The 20404-nt window shown below is 41.6% G+C and overlaps 1 protein-coding gene across 1 annotated transcript in view; it reads left to right on the forward strand.

Moving 5' to 3' along the window:
* slc7a10a (solute carrier family 7 member 10a) overlaps positions 1 to 20404 on the forward strand; it is a 40345-nt gene that overhangs the window by 3036 nt on the left and 16905 nt on the right. Inside the window, exons 2-4 of the mRNA XM_021322286.2 lie at positions 7762 to 8079; positions 15135 to 15339; positions 18345 to 18496. Of these exons, the coding sequence (XP_021177961.2) occupies positions 7842 to 8079; positions 15135 to 15339; positions 18345 to 18496 (595 nt within the window). The 5' untranslated portion in view covers positions 7762 to 7841. The remainder of the gene's footprint in view (positions 1 to 7761; positions 8080 to 15134; positions 15340 to 18344; positions 18497 to 20404) is intronic.

Genomic DNA, 20404 nt, shown 5'->3' on the forward strand with positions numbered 1-20404 from the left:
ACAATTTGGGGGGAAAAAAAGCATTGGGACCCTAAAAAGATGCAGCCATGTTTTTTTTTTTTTGCACAATATATTGTACAGCCAAAGGCGAAATTTAACAAAAAAAAAAAAAGCCAGAGTCCTTTGACTCAGTACCTTAGCTTCAAAGATGTCTGTTCAAAACACACATTTGTTACCCCATATAGAGGTGCAGTGAGCTCGAGTGGCTTGGCCTTCACACTCATTTCCTTTCTCCTCACAACGAAGCACAAAGCTGATTGTAAGCGAACTGCTTCCCGTCTGTTTTTGTAAAGGCAGAGAGGGCACAGCGACGAACAACGGCCACTGACGTTCAACCCCTGGTCCAGCAGGAAGTGCTGTGGGGTTGCTATGCAGCTCTGCTCCCGAACCACAAGAACTCTGGGTTGCCTGTTAACAAACGATGTGCGATGTGGGTAGTATGGCAGACTGTTCGACATAGCACTCCAGAAGCTCTAGCGTAAGAATAGATCAGGGGTGGGATGAACGTGAGATTGAGACAGAGTGATGGTTTGTTCCTGGCAGGAAAGTGTTGTTAGGTTCACGGCCTTTTCGTTTCTCCCTTGTTCTCATCTTTTTGTTTTCCTCTAACTCTCTTTCTCTTGCCCATCTCCTTCTCCTTCTCTCCTTTTGTCTCTAGGACCCTCACTGTTGTTACTAATTTTTTGAGTCTAAGTATAGGGGAGAGTTTATTTTAATAAACATTAGTAAGACACTGGTCACAGTTGGAGGACGAGGTCTTTAGCTGTGGCTCATGACAGTTTACTACCAGGGTTTACTAATCTAGTACTAATATCTAGAGACTGCCTTCGTTTTGTTCTTCATGCTTTTCCCTCTACTACCTTTAGAAGACCTTGGATCTAACTGGGTAATCCAGGTTCAGAAAGCAAAAAGCCCGTACAGAGATTAGTCCCAACCATTTTAATTTCCTGGTCCACAGCATAGACACTAGGACTAACGTTTAAAACAATGGTCTCAAACGCCAGTCCCCAAGAGCCGGTGTACTCCAACGTTTAGATGTGTCTCTGCTTCAACTCACCTGACTTCAATATGAGCTCATTAGCAGAGCTCTGCAGAGCTTGACTGCATGCTGGTGAGGTAGTTTAGTCATTTGATTCAGATGTGCAGAACAAGGGACACATCTAACAGTCCTTAAGGATTCGAGTTTGAGACCACTAGATTAAAATCACCCGGTTAAGCGAACAGGATGAAGGAAAGTTTCTGAAGCCGGATTTACCCTCCTCTGGATCCACGGACATTTTATGTAGTCTTCCTGTTTCCTCCTTCCTGGCTGCTTAATATTTACCACCTTTGTTAAAAAATGTCCACTACCCATCTTCTGCACATGAACAAACCACGGCAGCCATGTTTTTTTTCTAACTTTGTCCTCGAACCTCTCAATCTGAGCTGTCTTTTCATCATCATTTTTATTATTATTCGTTTTTAATTCTCTCCACTTCGGTCACTCTCAATGTATATCTTAACATCCTCAGTTCTCCCGCTACCTGCTCTGCCTATTGTCATTTTGCCATCGCCACCGCCTTCAGATTAGGCGTCAAAGAAGGTCTTGCAGCATCCTACTGTTTGGAAACATTCCTTACACTCTTCTCCATCCACTCCACCCTCTTGGTACTGTCTTCTTCACCTGTCCTGTGTACCTCTCAATGCTTTGGACTGTTGCCTTAAACTTCTCCACTTTAACTCCTGTACTCTACCCTTTGACTGTACAAAGGATAACCATTAGCTGAACAACTTGATATTATCGTCTTCTGCATGACCTCCTAATTAGTCTCTCACATCTTTGTCATTTACACAAGGATGTTGAGTTATCGGACATTCATTTATGTAAAGCTAGATTATGATCCTGCCCCAGTGTTTGAGTCTTAGTGAAGTCTGGACCTTAGCAGGGTCATTGAGGACTGGTCCTTTAAATTCGAATCTCAATAGGCTTTGAGATACCACAGATGACCCAGTTTTTTTTTCTTTTGCTTTCTTCTTCATGTCATTCTTGTTCTTCTTCCCTTCACTATGCCCTGTTCTTGCCCCTTTCCCCCCTTCCGTCTATTCCGGGATGCTATCATCTATCCATTTACACTACAACGCCATGCCAACACAGTATTCTAGCTATTGTCTTGCTTCATCTCCTCCTCTTCCTCATCCTCTCCTGCCATTACACTAAAGTTAGTGTTTCAGCTTGCCTTCCTGTTGCCAACCAAGCATCTCCTCTCTTTGTTGGGGCCTCATGTTGGAGAGGGAGGCTGGCCTCCAAGTTAATTGTGCATTCGTTAGCATTTGCCTGCCACAACTTAACGACTCAACTCCCCAGACCGTAGATGAAGTAGTGCATGTGTGTTTGTGTGTGTCTGTGAGAAAGGAGGAGAAGAGAGACTGCGAAAGAGACAGTCACTTTTTAAGGTTCGTCTTCGCTCTGAGGGCTAGTGTTAGCAAATTTAGCTAAATTTATTTAAAAAAAATATAAAAATATTTAAAATACAGACTCTATAGAAAAATACAGTGATCTACAAAAGATATCTTGCACTTTTTTTCACATTGCAGCCACAAAGTTGGAAATTTATTGGATAGATGAACATGAAGTAGTGAATATTTATAAAGTGGAAGAGAAATTACTCATTAAAAATATACAATTACTATGAATCTGTGTTTTATGCATTTGCAGTAAGAGCCTCTGGGCTAATATTTGTCAGAACCAGCTATTGTCGTAATTACAGCTGCAAGTCTTTTGTTGTATCTCTGCCTAATTTCCACATCTAAAAGCTCAATATTTAGCTTAAACTCAGTCAGTGAGCAGCAGTTTTGAAGAAAGGTCCAAAATTCCCATTTTTATTTAGGTCTGGACTTATTGTTCTCCAACCATCATCGCATGAACTCTAAACAGCTTCCTTGTCCCTTTCTGAAGGAAAGCGTCCCCGCAGCATGATACTGCCACCACCATGTTTCACTGTGGGGATAATGTTTTAGCGGTGATGTGCAGCAGTTTTCTGCCTCTCGGGTAGAAAAGTCACATCTTGGTCCAAGAACCTTCTTCCATGTCTTTGCTGTGTCCCCTCTAGGGCTTGACGCCAACTGCTGGCAGAACTCCTGTCTGCCTTTAAACAATGGGTTTCTCTTTGCCCTGTTCTATAAAGGCCAGATTTGTGGCCTGCTCAACTAATTGTTGTTGTGTGGACCTATTCCTCCATCCGAGTTGTGGATCTCTGCAGGTTCTCCAGAGTCGCCATGGGCTTCTTGGCTGCTACTCTGATTGATGCTTTTCTTGTCCAGCCTGTCACTTTAAGTGGGTAGCCATCTTGTGGTGGCTTTGTTTTCTCTGAAAATGACCAGTTGCACACACACAAAAAAAACGCTTAAAGTCAAAGATTAGGTATTGTGTATTCAGAACAAAATGTGTGCTGGTCATTTTTGAACCAGGAAGAATGGTACTGGCTTGCTGCTGAGTTGAACCGGTCGCCTGATGCAATTGGACAAGTTTATTTCTGGTTTTGCTCTGGAAATGTTTGGCATACCATAGTAGCTTGGGGATCTGGGAGTTGGATCAGAAGGCCAGATAAATATTCTCAGGATGGCCTGATTGTCCCGTTGTCACGCTTGCTATGTTAAAACTAATTGTAAACAACATTAGTCAGTGCATTAGAGTGGATAGTGACTTGAAATATAAGGTGTTCGCTGTGGTAACTTGATGTGTAGGCACAGTGAAGAATTAGTGTGGGCCCCTTGACAGGAGGCGACTCCCCCTCTGACTTCTCTTCAAGTGCCTCTCTTGTTCCCTGATGGAGGATGCTTTCAATCTGTCCCTTCGCTGGCTTCTGACCAATAGAGACCTTTATTTTAGAATGGGCCTTATCTAATAACCAACAACACATTCATATGGTTGTTTACATCTTGAACACTTGACAAAAAACAGTTTTAATTGCATGCCCATTATTTTACCTACCTAATAAAAGGCTCAAATGGCTGCATTCGTCCTGGCCTTTTCTCAGGTTACATCTAAACTTTGGAAGCGTAAACACGCCTTTAAACCGGCAGATTAAGGAAACTGAACTGATCTAGCTCTACCCTTTCCAGAACCATCTTTTGTATTCTAACTTGTTGAATTTATTTATTTATTTTAATTGATCTGAAGTTGAATTTCAGTCAGATACATTTTCCTGTATTTTTTGTGTTTTCCCAATTTGAGAGTTTTGTGTCTCTCCGCACACCCATAACGCTCTGGTTTTTATTCAAATCGAACCCTTGCTCCCTTTCATCTAAATTAATCCGAAGGAAAGTTGTAGTATGAAAAATAGCAAAGCAAATTGGCACAAAAAAAAAAATGCAGACTGCAAAAGGACTTTATGTTCAAGCGGAAGACAAAGAGGGCACAGGTAATGGATTAACCTGTCTGCAGGTCTGTCTAAAAGCAAAGAAAAGGTGTAGAAACAAACCCTGAATTGTCACACAATGGGGGAAACAGAACCGTGAGAAGCTTTGCTGGAATCAGCAGGATTTTATAAGCAGTGCTGAAATAACTCATTTGGGATGTTTTGCAGCGAACACTTGAAATTAGGAGATTTCAAGATTTCTGAGTAGCATCTTTTTTTTTAATAATTTGCAGTATTTGGTTGCTTCAAGTTTCGTTCTCGGGTGTTAAAGCTTAGATTTGTCTTCTGTTTTTCTCTCTTCTTCAGTCAATGTGAGATATGTGTTTTCAGATAGTAAAAGGAAATCTGATAGCAGGCTTAGAATGTTTATGAAAGTACTGTAAATACAAAAGTGCCGATTAAAATATAAAAGTGACGAAAAAAAGAACGTTTAACGTCTTTCTACCCTTTTCTAGGTAATGGTGACTGCATGTCACAGTAATCATAGCCCCACAAACACAAATACTGCTATAATAACATCAACCATTTTTAATTAGGTTTCCTCAGGACACGTCACATAAAGATGTGCACTTTATATACCTAAACTGCAAACAGTAATCGCATTTAATCATACTTACATATCTTTAGATTTTTTTTTTTTTATGCTTTCATGGAACAAACAGTGGTGAAAATGGTTAAATTTCAGTTTTTGGGGTTTATAAGTCACAATAAATGGAAATTCCCACCATAATAAAAAAAAAACTTCCATTGACAAACTAATGACAAACTAAATACAGGTAAATACAGGTGTCTCAACTCTAGTTAATTTCTTAGGCTGTAATATCTTTTTAGCCATTTTTATTGTTTTAGATAAAACATGGTTTTGCAGTATCAAAAATATTGATCATAGACAATTTGGTATGCCAATAAATAAACAGAATCCCAGCTTTATTAAAATAAAGCAGATATGAAAGAGAGGAGAAGGGTCCACTGATCAGCGTACCCCTGAAGAACCAGACCTGGTTTGCATATAGTTAATGATTTGTGGTATAATACGGCTGTGGACTCCTTTAGCTGCCTGTTTCATGCTTAAAATCTAGGTTGAGCCACTTATTTCTCCTTCTCACAACTGACCTAAATACCTGAAAGCATTCCATGTGACAAACTGAGTCAAAATGGCCGGTAAGTAGATGTATGAGGACAGACGTTACTGCTTCTTCAAGAAGACTGCCAAGCCTTGTCTGCGACTAATTATTATCACATGATTATTGATCATGTTTCATGTAATTGTCAAACATGTATTTGTTCTAATTTGAGTATGCTGCTCAGTGAGATAAAAGTCCAGATATGCTGCATCCTGGATTTGTCCTCGTCATGACTGAAGAGCCATGTCTCCTTACTGCTGCAGGTTTAAGTGTCCTGCCACACTTGAGTCCACAGGATTAGTGCTCTACTTACATGGCCTGTTTTCCTGGCCAGTGTTACACCATTGACCTTTGTGTGATATATATATATATAATAGAAGTTGAGAAGATATAGAGATATATGAGAGAGTATGAGATAGTGAATGTGATATAGATATATATATATATATAATATATTTATATATATATTTATCTGTATATATTAAAATAAATAACTGTAAAACGTATTCACCTGTTTAAATATTTCTGCCTGTTTTGTTTTTTTGTACTACTTAAATGTCTTAGATCATTAATGAACTTCTAACATTTGTAAAGATAACCAGGATAAATGCAAAATGCAGTTTGATTCCATTTGTCAAGGGGAAAAAAGTTATCTAAACCAACCTGGCCCAGTGGGAAAATATAATTACCCCTTTAACCTATAATAACTTGGGCCACCCTTAGAAGCAACAACTGCCATTAAGTATTTTTTGACTACTGCCAATGAGTTGTTAACATCACTGGAGGAATTGTGTCCTGCTCGCCTTTGCAGAATTGTTTTAAATCAGCCACATTGGAGGACTTCTAAGCTGTCCAGATCATTCAATGGCATCTCAATTAGAGATAAGAATGGACTTTGACTCACTCCATAATCTTCTCTTTTTTCAGTTTGGATGTGAACTTGCTGGGGGGCTTTTTCACTTATCACTATATATTAACTCAGCTGATTATACACCTCTAACTGTCATGACTGGATTACATCATGTATTTATTTAATTCATCTGTGGTCCATTGGAAGGTCAACGTGCACACAAGTCATAAAATAGAAAAAACCTGGACACAAAACAAAGAAAACCATGTTTCTTCCATTTGCATAACTCTGAGGTACTCTGTTCAACTAAAGTAAGCCATAAGGTATAAAAGTGTGCCTGAAGCAGACTTGTTTAAACTTTTTTTCCCAGTCCGTTTAAAAATATGATCACACAAACAAGAGTTTCACTCCTCTCAAGTCATCCATGTTTTACCAACCCCAAGAGTATGCATTTGCATAGAAGCATGGGCAAAAAATGTCAGTCCCTAGAACTGCAAAGAGGTATAGACACACCTTGAAAGACTGAAAGCTGTAATTTTAGCAAGAACTGGTTGTAAAAAGCTTAGACTTACAGGTTTTGAAGATAAATCTGTGCAATAATTTTCACATTTTTCTCAATTAATAATTTTCAACCATTAATCCTTTTATTCCACTACTTTGTGAGGGTTTACCACATACGATCTTGCTAAGATACATGAAAGTTTGTATTTGTACTGTGACAAAATGTAGAACAGTTTAAAGACTAACTTTTTTTTTCTTTTTTTGAAAAGAACAAAATATTTACCACGCCCAGTAATGCACTCATTAACATTTTGGTCCAGGGCGTTACTCTCATAAGGCTAATATGAAGGCTCCTCTTAACTTCTATTTCAATTGATCCGCTTCAGTTAAGGATTCCCCATAACGACAGTATTAAAAGTATTTTCCAAGTGAACAGTGGCTCATTTGAAATAACCTTTTCCCACAAAATGTATATAAACCTCAGTCAACTTAAAATGTCCTTAGGTGAAGTTTTGCTGCCACACATCTTAAAAAGTGAGCAGGCCAACAACCTCTCCTCAGCCCTGACATTATTCTGGCATAAGTGAGAATGTCACCAAAATAATAATGCCAGAAATTATGTTTCTAAATTCAGAAGCCTTGAATTCCTCATTCATATTACTTAGACACGTTTTCTTGGTTTACTCATCCACATATTTGGATGTGTGTTCTCCTAAATAAGACTTCCATCTGGTTGAGAGTTGTGGACTGATTTTAAATACTATTCGCTTAGCCTTCAGCATCAAACAATTCTTGTACTCTTGTTGAAAAAAAAACACATTGAAAAAAATATGTCTGTAATTGTATATTGGCAAACTGAGACAAATCTCTGGTCATTGTTCTTCTATAGGCTCTGATGCACCGTCCGCCAATCCCGGCGCACCTCCACATCAACCTAGCCACCTGAAAGAAAGTTTGGCATTGTCACGCATGCGCACGTCCTCCCCCGTGTCCTCCGCTCGATATTATAAGTGCATCCGGCGGCGTGCAACGTGGTTCAGTCTACAGTATCTGAACGGGACCGAGGGGAAGAGGAAGCGCACTGGCAAGGCAGAGGGAGAGATGGATGACAAAGAGAAGAGGAAGAAGGATGAAAACGCCAACAACGATGACAAAGTCACGCTGAAAAAGGAAATCGGGCTGCTGAGCGCCTGCGCGATTATCATCGGTGAGTGTGCGATGTCCTTTTTTTTTTTTTTTTTTTTTTTTAAAACCCCGACAGATGAGCTGACAGGTTGAGAAAGTGGATGCAGTTTGGAGGGAGAGGCAAGGGGGGGACGCGTCGCAGCAGCCGCGGCTGACCGCTCGCCGTCCTGCCGCGGCTGGCGTCGCTTCACACTCAGCTGTCACAAGTTGCATCCAGCGGGGCGCAGTTGGTGATCCTCCGGCTCTGTAATCGATACCTCGGCGCTCATGCCGCCCCGTTGACTCGAACAGGGACGGAAACCGAAAAAAAAAAAAAAGAACTGAGATCACGGAAGAAGCTGCAGAGGCAGCCCCTAGAGTTTCAAGTGCGGGCTTTGTGGCTGTGCGCGGAGACTGTTGCATCAGTCGTGTGGGTCTGAATATGAAGATGCTTACGTGGCTGGATGGTGTGCTGAAAGTTGGGAGGCTCGGTTCTGTGGGCCGGCTGAGCAGTGAGTCACTGCAGCCGTCCGCTCTGCCCAGGTGACCCTGGGGGGACAAACACACCACCCACACTAAAAAAAAAAAACCACCCACCGCCACGGAAAACCAGCTGGAGAAGTTGATTTAGTTTACGCGGAACACGTTCTTGTCTTAAAACTCACCGAATCTTGAAAAAAAAGAAGGAAAACAAGTATTTTTACAGTCCCAGACTCCCAGGACCAGCTGCTTAACAGGCATCTCTGTCTTCACAGGGTCAGAGGGAGGACACATTCTTCAGAGAAATAACAGAAATGCTACTTTTTTTAATACAAGGCAATGTTCAGTTTCAGTAATTACTGTAACTCGTGCAGCATTTGGGACAGAGATGCCAGTTTTCCTCTGGTCACATCTGATCTACAGGCTGAGTACTAAAGCAATCAGATTTCTTATTTTCTTAACGCATAAATGCAGCAAAAGTAAGAGGTCTTGCCGTTTTTAGTCTATAAATGCATATGCCAAGTATGCACTCTGGTGCTCTTTTTGAATAAAAATTAAAGTCAGATGAAGTCAATGATTTCCTTGATTATCCCCTGGATTTCAAACTACCACCTCTCTGCAAAGAACCTGCATTATTGTTGGTTGTCATACTTTCTTTTGTGTTATATTCCTTAGAACAAAAAAAAGTTGGACTTGGCAGCTTGGAGAAAACTGCAACAGTCAGGAAAAGCCGTATCAGTACATCTCCACTTTAGTCACTAAAACGATGCTAACTGTACCTCGGCCATATTCTCGGTTTTGTTGCATCGTAGCTATGATGACCACATGATGTCTTTTGCTATTCCCAACAATACACCGATAAGGCATAAAAGTCACCCCTTAAAGCTAAAGTGAGTGACATTTTCTCTTTATCGCAGCATCTGTTAGTGGAGAGAATAAATTAGAGCAGCAAGGAAACGTTTTGACGCCAGCGCTCACGCGTTGGAAGCAGCAAAAATAGGCAAGCAGAAGGGGTTTTAGAGACTTTGACGAGGGCTTAACTGTGATGGACTGGAGCAGAGCATCTCCAAAACTGCTGCTCTCTCCGGGTGTTCCTAGTCTGCATCGATCAAGTGCTCCAAGTGAGGAGCAGCGGAGAGCCAACAACAGCTTAACGAGGGGCCCTTAGATGATGTGTGGGGGTGAAGGTCAGCCCACATGGTACAAGACAACCGATGAGCGGCTGTAGCTTAAAGTGAAGAAGTTGTTCATGGTGATTGTGTGATAAAGGAATAGCCAGTGCTTGTCAGCTTTATGTGCATGGAGCTGCACAGCCTGCAGGCCTGTCAGTGGGCCCATGCTGGTCATAATGTTATGCCTAAGCAGCGTATTCCACGTCTTTCCCTGCGTCACACTTTTAAAATAGTTGATGGGCTTCCGTTTGGGATTTCCCCCCTTTTTATCTGGTAAAGTTAATGTGGGCTATTTAAAAAAAAAAAGAAAAAAAAAAAAGAAAGCAGAAGACTCTTAGTTTTAATCCAGGAAATGGATACATTGTCATTTTCCCTTCAAACCACTGCATAGTGCATGCACATGAGCTACCTGAGTCATCGTGCTACCCACCACAAGCAGCCTACTCATAAACATGCCTCGCTCTTCAATCTGTTGTGCTAACTCTGAGTGCTCCCTTGCTTGTATCGACTAATCGTACCACTGCTAGCACACGGGACTTGACAAACTGATTTAAAATTTGAATTTTGACTGGAACTGCCAACAACAAACTAAATTGTTTTTTTTTTGTTGTTGTTTTTTTTCCCCCTTCTGGTGGCGGTGAGAAGTACCAGCAACCCATTTATCAGTGTTAGTTTCTATAAACAGAATGTTCAATTCCCTCACAGTTCAGTTGTTAATTGCCAGACAACAAATGTAATGTGTGTCTTGCACCATACGGCACGCATAGTTTTTCCATAAAAAGAACAAAATCTTGGTAAGTCTAACCTACTCTTCTCACAGCGCTTTCGACAATCTTTTTTGTTTTTTCTGATGGGAATCCACAAACTTTCAGTCCCAGAATCTACCGGGACCCGCCTCAGTTACTGGAAAAGTTCACACTAAACATGCAAATGATGGTCCACTGACTACAGTGCATTGCTAAAGTATTCAGACCTATAGATTTTTTTTTTTGTATTTGTTTTTATGACTTTTTTTTGTTATTTGGGGAAAGAAACAACTTCTATTACGTCTTAAGGAGCCAATCTTGCATGACTGTGAACATGGGGCGCTCGCTCTACCATCATACCACACGCTGCCCTAGTCCTAGACATTCATATGTAAGGAAAAATATGTATTTGGGCTATTCATGTGCCATTTACCTTTTGGAAGGATTCATATTCAGAGGTTCCACTGAATTTCATGAGGCTTTCGTGTGATGGACAAACTCTAGTTGGGTGACTCCTAAAGGCGATCGGTTGCTCAGGACATTATTATTATCAGTGCCTGAATACAATGATGTCCCTGTATATGGCACAATACTCATCAACTCTGAGCAGCTTCTCTGTCCCTGCTGAAGAAAAGCTTCCCCACAGCATGATGCTCCCACCACCATGTGCCACAGTTCAGGGTGACAACTGGTGTTTTTCTAACTTAATTGCATACATTTACTCCGATACATTTTCAATGTTGGTGGTTTAACAAAGTCGGGACTTGCCTTGTTCATCACCACCAACAGGATAAGAAGCTGGTTCAGTAGTAAAGCAGGTTAAATTAACCTTGTGGTATGGGTAAAGCATCTGATAGCAGAGCCAGGAGTTCTAATTTTCTTAACTAAATGATAACCTGCAGGTGTATCTATTAGCAGGTTTACCACTTCCTGTAAGTTAACTAAGCCTGGTTTATCACTTAACCATGTTCTTAGTAAACCCCCCCTTTGCCTGCACTTGGTTGTGTACAATTTTAAAGTGTATAGCACTGACCTTACTTGAAGAAGGAAAACTAAAAGCTTACAAAAGGTTGTATTTTATTTCTAGACTTGGTCTAAATTTCTCTTGCGCTTGGTTGTTTATATTATTTTAAGTGAATTTGACCTACAAAGTTTACCAAAATGTAAAATATATCATTCAAACTGCATTTGCTTTGATTTACTTTTTAATTTAACTTTTTATTACATTACTTCAGTACATCTATTTTTACAGTCAATTTCATACTTAAGTACAAGACCTTTCAGATACTTTTAAGACTTTTACTCAAGTAACATTTCAGTCAGTGACTTGGACTTTTACCAAAGTCATATTTTGGAGAGGTACCTATACTTTTACTCCACTCCGAGATTTCAGTACTTTATACAACACTGTCTCCACACTGCATTTTACTTGTAGACCAAGATATTTTAGATTTGATTGCGTCTGGCTCCTACTTCCAAATGTGTTTTTAGGTTTATCAGAATAATGGGATCTGAAAAAAAACTGTAATTTCTCTGGGATCCAGTAAGCTCATATACAAAGACGATAAGCATACGTGCACATATGAGTTCTGAACGCACAGACGTAGAGCTTCTTGTTAGGCTGTCCGTGCTGAAGGGCAAAGCTGCATTGATCCTCTTTAGATTGTGTGCAATGTAGCACATTTTGACTAAATATATACCTTCAACACAAAGTAGTTTGGGTTAACCACATCTGAAGGGCTCCTTGATGTTATCCAAACATGCTGCAGACCTCTATCTTCATTCTTCATACAGTATACACCAGCGTATCACAAGAATGTTTAAAAAAAAAAACTGTTGCCTCGTGGTGATAGTGCCCTGGGGGACATTGCTGTAAGTCATGTTTTGTTAGCTTGGAGAAGTTTTGCATCGTGAAGAAACGTATGCACCGTTCCTAGGACCCTGATTCATGCGTTCAGCTGCAACAGCGAACTTCATGACATAACAAACGCAACAAAGGCTTTACGTAACGGCTCCGCATCTCGACACGGTCTCCTCCATCACACGAGACAATGAGAAATGGACACCCCTGGTCCTCCTCCTCTTGCTCTGCTTCATTAGGGCGCATTCAGAGGAATAGCACGCCTCGCTTGGCTTCGACAGCCACGATGTTTACCCTCAGCAGTCGTACTTTTTGCACAGATCCCCTTTTACCCCAAACCTACCCCAGGGAAGGGAGGGGAAACCTGTGAGGTCGGTGCAAAAGCACAATTTGTTTTGACAGCTGCTGTTTGGTGACTTGCTTGCATGCGGCAGTGATGTCATCAATGCCGAAGTTGAACTCATAACACGGTGGCCTGTTCAGAACGGGGCGTGAAAGCAGCCAAGTGAGCCTTCTGGGAACCCCCGTTTGTCCCGTAGATAACGAGACGGATTATTTACAGCAGTAAGGACACCCGCAAACAAGAGACTGCTGTGTTTTTGTTTATCTGCGTCTCTAGGGCAACACCTGTGAATCCAGCTGGACCTAGCAGCTAACACCCTTCTACCCAGATGGCAGTGAGGACACGTCCACCACCTAGTGGCTAGCATGGCGGTGGGTTACGTGACTAAATACAGGCCAGCGGATGGACATGGTTGCTGACCAGTGGGTCATCTCGGCTTTTAAGGACAACCGTCAACTGAACGAACAATGCACTCGGAGCTATTAAGCCGAAACTGTACAAAATATATCGTTTAAGTTGTCAAACCGGCTTTGCCTGTAAATGGATATCATCAGGCATTCATGATATCCTTTTGATAAAGACGACGCCCAGACGCAGGTGTGGTTGGCAGGCGGCCGACCGTGAAGGACCCAGTGTCCAGCGGTGCTGTTTCAAACTTCTTCTGTTCAGTAGAAACAGGTCTTCAGCCTGTCCATTCAGGAAATTCGCCTCTAGGTACGTTCCACTGCTGCTCAGGGACGCGTGTGGTGGCGGGTCCCTGCCCAACGCTGTCTGAAGGATTTTACTTCACCCATGTCCTCAGCAGCTGGGAAATGAGATTTGGTTTCTTCTTAGATTTATGATAAATGAAACGACATTAGGTTGCTTGTCCCAAGGTGGCCAAAATTACCGACCACACTTGTTGCCATGGTCATACCTTGTTAACGAGATCCACCCATCTACTTTTTAATCTTGCTAAACCCTGTTGGTCTGCTGAGGGGCCAGCGCTTAGGTCCAGGGGTACATGTTGGCTGGGCATTACCAGCAGAGACGGGTTTCCAGCCCACAGGGCAGTACCAGATGGACAGGGTGGGCAACCATGCACGCATGGACAACTAAGGGATCGGACGTTCTTGCTACAAGTCAACATCACTTATTACTCTGCCCCTCTTTAATCTGCATCTTAACCTGTTAGAAAATAAGATTAAACCTGAAGTGTTGCTGTAAAAAAAAAAAAAAAAACCTTGAGCACATTACTATTTTGCACCCGTACAAAATATTTTTTTCCCCCTAATAGTTTCTGACATTCAAAATGGAAGAGAACTCTAACCTGCTGAGGACAAAGCTATGGACGCCCAGCTCTCAGATCTGTCAGAGCACATCTACATTCAGCACAGAGCCTAAACAAAGATGCAATGCAGTCATGTTGGAGTTTTGGGAGCATGAAATTGTCAAAAACGTTAAGAGGTCCTCTTTCACTGGAGCTAAGATGCCAAGGCCAGCTCCTACAACACGGCTCCAGACCATGATGCATCGAACGTGACACCTAAAACAATACAGGAAGTAGGCAAGCTCTACTCGCTGTGCAGCTCAATATCCACCGACCTTGCTCTGTAATGGTACATGGTTTACCACTTTGTAAGGCACGTTTATTTATAAAGCAGCTTTCAAAGTGCTGTACATGAACGAGACAGAAGGATTACAGAGACGGGGAAAACATTAGAGGAAAGCACATTGCATTGGAAAAGTAGCAGCAGGTCAGACGCAGTAAAAGAAACGTTGGACTGCCAACTAAAACGGCAACATTTAAAGGCATCTCTAAGCAAATAGGTTTTTAACCTTGACTTAAAAGAACGTAGGCTTTCAGCACTTTTACAGTTTTCTGGAAGTTTGTTCCAGATAAGTGGAGCATAGGAACTAAATGCTGCTTCTCCATGTTTGGTTCTGGTTCTAGGTATGAACAGTAGGCTGGAGCCAGAAGACCTGAGTGGTCTGGATGGTTGATACACTGATAACAAGTCTGTGATGTATTTAGGTTTTAAGACATTCAGTGATTTATAGACTAACAGAAGTATTTTAAAGTGTATTCTCTGAGATACTGGGAGCCAGAGGAAGGACTTTAGAACTGTGGTATCTGAGTCATTCCCAATCCCATCCATTCGGTTATAATACCACTGATGGTTAACTGGAGTATTTAGTGGAGAGGAAATGTTAAACCTTTATGTAAACCTGGATTACATTCATGCATCCATAGATGTGATTTGACCGGTTCATTAGATTATCTGGATCAAATTAACCATACGTTTTGTGGTATGGTGTATGTATTTTTTTTATAGATTCCCATTTTATTTATTTTGTGTAAATCGCAGATTCCAGGAACTTTCTTGCTGTTTTTATTTTTTTTTGTGTAATATTGGAAGGACATTTTATAACAGTTTATAAGATGTCTCAGAAATTATAATTATCTGAATAAGTATTGTACAACGAGAACTAATAATGTGAACTTTATCCCTCAAGGGAACATCATCGGCTCGGGGATCTTCATCTCGCCCAAAGGAGTGCTGGAGCATGCAGGCTCAGTGGGACTGTCTCTCATCGTCTGGGTTTGTGGAGGAGGGATCTGTGCCCTTGGGTCATTGTGCTACGCTGAGCTGGGCGTCACCATCCCAAAATCTGGAGGAGACTATTCTTATGTGACCGAGATATTTGGAGGGCTCGTAGGGTAAGTATAAAGCAATTTTCCTATGGTCTGTCTTCTTGTACACGCTGCAGAACCTCAGAGTGCCACAGCTTTGCCCTGGAGATGTTCTCATTCATTATGTGGTGCAGTACAGCGGGACAGGGTTGGTTTAGTAAGCTCTGCCGACACGGTGCATGATCACATGAAAGGAACATGCCTACTGAGGCTCTGCTTTTTGCAGTCTTTGTCAGGAACAAATATTTGGCTATAATATGATATAGAAAAGATTAAGTACCCTATAATGATCTTATTTTTCACTACAACCTTGATTTATAATTAACTGCACAAAGTTTGCATTGATAAGTCAGCATGGCATATTACTGTTGGAGCTGCCAAATATTTTTAATGTTATTGAGGATAAAATAAATTAAAGAGAACCTGAGCCTCCAGAAGTATTTCACCAAAGCTCAGCGGTTGTCAGTGACTTTGCTTTAGCAGGATGCTGTGGATTATTGTCATCAACACTGAACAAACCAAAAATATTCTTGGTTTGCACTTTGCACACAGGTGTGAACAATGTTTCGTGTTTTTCTAAGCAAAAGCGAGAAGATCCAAACCACCGTGTAACATGGGGACCTCTGAGAGATGCGATGTACAGGGAGTCCAAGGCCTTTTTTTCCCTTAAGCCCCAGAAAATAATAATTTCTCCTCATCTGACATATTACTTTCTAAAACTTTGGACAGAATCCCAGATCTGTACGCATTGGTAGTGACGGCACCATAATGGCTCACTCGTAAAATGCTGGGGGTCTTTGTGCAAGGCCAGCTTTGTGGCTTGACTTTATATTGTAGTGATGACCTCAGTTTGAGAGTCTGGCAGGCTGCAGGGACTTAAAAGCATGAGCAATAATAAGTTCTGATGACATGAGTAAGAAGGTGAGGTAATCTTTTCCAAAATAAATCGCCCAATGAGTAGATTATTACAGCGAGTCCATTTACCAGGCTGAGAGGAAGTTCTCCAGCGGACATTTCTGCCTGGGACTCCCTGTCAACGCTGGACCACGCCTCTGTTGGTTCCATGATGCCGGCACATTCGAGAAAGCTCACAAGTTGAGGGATGTAGGAAACACACATGGTGGATTGGGAGCAAAAATAATAACTTCAAGTTCAATTGACACATAAAAAATGTTTTTTTTTTTTCTTTTTTTTTTTTTCTTTTTTTCTTTCAGCATATTGTAAAAAAAACAAGTTATTAATGTTAAGTCTTAAAGACCCTCTTGACACAAGAGAAAACTCTTTTTTTTTTTTCTAGAAAGTGGTCGCTTATCAATTAATCGTAAGTCAATAAGATCAGTCAACTAGATTAACTCATTAATCGCTAACTTGCATCCCTAGTTAGGACCCCTCTGAAGTAGTGTTGTAGATTTGAGAAGAGCTGTCACCTCAGCCTCCTATCATGTATTCTTAAAAAAAAAATTTTCTAGTCTGAAAGGCTTTTCAGTTCCCTTTAGCGTGTGTGTATGTGTGCATGTTCCCTACATATCTAGGCCCAGAACTGTCAAGATGGCTTGAAGAAAACTGGCAAACAGATCAGAGGCAACCACGTTTCAGTATGCTTCTGTAACCTGTTAGTTGAAATATGGTTAATACCAGTAGAAAGATTGCAACAAGGCATGTAGTTTATTCTTTTTTTTATTTTTTTTTTGCATAGGGTGTAGTGATGGGGATCTTTAGGCACTTAATTTTTCGATTCAATTACACTCAGCAAAATCAGATGAAAATCTAAATCGATTAACATAATGGTAATTAGTTCAACAAAAAACGTGTCTAATATGTCTCTCGTCATCTAACATCACACTAAACCATTAAGGATCTGCCATTCCTGCTACGTTCTTGTAAACCCTTTCACATTTTCATTTACTGCTCCTGTTGGAAGCGCATGACTGACATAAAATCCTGGCATTTCAGTGAAATAGTTCTGAGGCGCTGCGTTTCAACCCTCCACAACACTAAAGTCCTGCTTCTCAAAAGCGGTCGGTTGGAAATTGTCCCTCGTAGGAGTGTCAACACTCTTTGCAAATTGCTTCATCGGTTCAGAGCGGGGCGCTCTGACATCTCTTGCTGGATGCTTCTCAGGTCGCTGGTGGAAGTAAGATCAGTTTTACTTTCACTTCCGGCTGCAACCGTGTAAAACGGTTCCCCATGCGTCTTTCAAAGCATTTCATTTTAGTTTTCCACATCCTGCATATGGCGGGGCTCCTGGGAGTGGTTTCCCTCTGGTGCAGAGGGCGCAGACTGCTTTGCGTGTGGCCTTATTTGTTCACCGTCAACTGTCTGGCAGTCGCACGTGCACGCAATTGAGCTCCGCGTTTCGTATTCCTTAAAAATTAGGTGATAAATTGACCTTAAAATAATTAACTTTTGATGTTAATCAATTCAGAATCGTGCGTGCCCAGATCACAATTCACCGCGTTTCCACCAGTTTGACCCTGTCAGAAATAATCTTCTAGAAAGCTTTGAGTTCTGCTTCTAAAACATAACGTTTGCAGCATTCGCACCAGAGACCTAAACATCGTTGCTGAACAAGTATTTGCAGGTGGAAGGAGATTCACTTTAGAAATTGCTTAAGGAATACAACAGCAGTTTTTAAAGTTTGGACTTATTTGTGCGGTTTTAGCAACTGGGGGACGTCTTAAACAAAGAAGGGTCCTTCCTGGCAGCCTGTATTATAGACTGAAAAGATCTTTAAGTGAATACCAAGGCAGACTTCTAGAAAGCTGGTGGGGTCAATGTGTCAACAAGAAGTCTCCGTCCCCATTGGCTGCAGATGGAAGCTTTGTATTAACCCTGTAGGAAAATGTAACTTTCTACTTCTGTTATAGCTGGGGTTGTTCTCACAGCTTTCTGTGTAAATGAGAAGTCAGGGTGGAACTAAAAGCGCAACAGCAGCCTGCCAAAAAAAATAGCTTGTGGTGTACCTCATTGAGGATGTTTTGAACTTATGGAAGAGTCTGTTGCAAAGTCATGCTTCGTCTTTTATTTTTCAGCTTCCTGTTGCTATGGAGCGCTGTTCTCATCATGTATCCAACCACGCTGGCCGTCATTGCCCTCACCTTCTCCAATTACGTCTTGCAGCCGGTCTTCCAGAACTGCGAGGCTCCGTTCATCGCCATCAGACTGCTCGCCACCATCTGCGTCTGTGAGTCTGAAGCCTTCTGTGTCTCTGCGTACGCTTCTTTTGGTCTCAAGACTTGACGTCGTCTGCCACAGGATTCTAAGCTCCCGAGCTTTTAATTATGACGCTGGAGTTTGTAACCAGCATGCCTGTCACGCTTTTCCAATTATTTGTTTTCCCAGACAAACGAAGACTATTGAAACTGTAATTTGTCTTGTCAGGGCTGCGAATGCGCCCTCTGGCAGGACTCCATGTGGTCAGGCCTCCAAAAAGCTGCCGTTGTAATTGATAACCCAAAGACAGGACCCACTTATCTGTATGCAGTTTAGAAAATGGGGCTTTCCAAAACATGAACTTTTAAGCTTTGTTTCCTGAAGCACAAATCTGGCTAAACAATTTGTCTAATTATTTAGTATAAGTGTACTAATAAATCAATTAACCTTTTTGTAATGATATTTTGTGGTGGCCTTTACTGGTAGCAATCAGGCTGGATAGGGGCAAAAAGAGAAGTAGAGAAGACATGCCACAACGCCACGCCCTCCCTCAGCATGACATATTTGATAGTTAAGCTATTTAAAGTGTAACTCCCCCTGATGCAAAAGCTTAACCCAATCCCAGACAAATTCTACAAATGCCACCAAAGACCTGAACGCAGGTCTATGATGATGAAAGTATGCACCGTTTTTACCACTAGGACTGAAGTGGCCACCATTCAGCCCTGACCCCGAGGTTCCACTTAATCTGGAAGCGGTGCGCCTGCCTCGTACTTTCTGCCAGGCACCCTATTCCACCGGGAGAGTTTCAGAGTGGAGCGCCTCTACCCGGATGCACTCGGATCATGCAAGGATTGCGTCATGGCGTGATAGTAGTGTACTGGTAGGCTTTATATAAAATTAAAACCGTTGCCCATAGTGTCAAGTATCAAGAGGCTTGTTGCTAGAGACGCAGGTAACAACGTACTGATGTTTCAGATTCTGCACATGTAGTCTTTGGCTCCATCCAAATATCTCTACTGGACTATCTAGCCAAAGCGGAAGTGCATCAGCAGTCGACATAAGTGCTGTCCAAAAAGTGCAGTCAGTAAGGAAGGAAGCAGGAAAAGGAGCCTTTATGCTTCCTATCAAAGCTCCGTTAGCATAGGACCCTTGCGATGTCCCTTATCTGCGCTAAGAAGCCTCAAGGAATCCCACAGTCCTTTGCGTGACGTATTAGCACAGCCCACCTCATGGAAAATAATGAAAATGTCCAGAGAGAAGAGTACACACTTTGTAGTTCATTTTCAGAAGACTGTAGCCTTTATGATGACGACTCTCCTCATCCATGTGTTTCCGTTAAAAAAAAAAAAAAAAAAATTTAAAGGCTGTCTTAAATCGGCACAACAGTCTGAAGCTGCTTTCCTCCCAACGATGGTGTTCTTACTGTTGAACCTATGAAAGGTCAGGGAACAGGAGCTAGGAGCTATGTTTAGAGGTATTCTGATGGAGCGTTTTACTTGTAAACTTTGCAGGTAAACTGTATAAACTTGCATTTCAAGCAGCCCCCTTAGGCCTAGTTTATACAGTTTACCTGCAAAACTGTGGATTTTTTTTTTGGGGGGGGGGGTGTACACACACACGCACCTGGATAAATGGCAGACTTCCACAACATAGCAGGTGTAATGAGGTGACTTGTTTAAAAGGGTATAAACTCTAAAATCTGTTTTCTGGTCTCTGAGTTGGGTGGCTATTCTCATTCGATAGATTTTACTTGTAGTTTGTGATAGACATCAGGTTTAATGTCAAACACATACTGAGAATCGGCGCCCTGGTTTTGGTGCTGCAGCGTTAGTAAATTGCATTGAATTATTTCTAAGGGTTATGACCTGTTTTCTGAAAGCTAGTGGAAAAGTTGTTGGCTTGTTCCAAGCTTCCTTCACCACCACTTAACCCAAAG

Source organism: Fundulus heteroclitus, chromosome 4 (assembly GCF_011125445.2).
Source record: "Fundulus heteroclitus isolate FHET01 chromosome 4, MU-UCD_Fhet_4.1, whole genome shotgun sequence".
NCBI classification, from domain to species: domain Eukaryota; kingdom Metazoa; phylum Chordata; class Actinopteri; order Cyprinodontiformes; family Fundulidae; genus Fundulus; species Fundulus heteroclitus.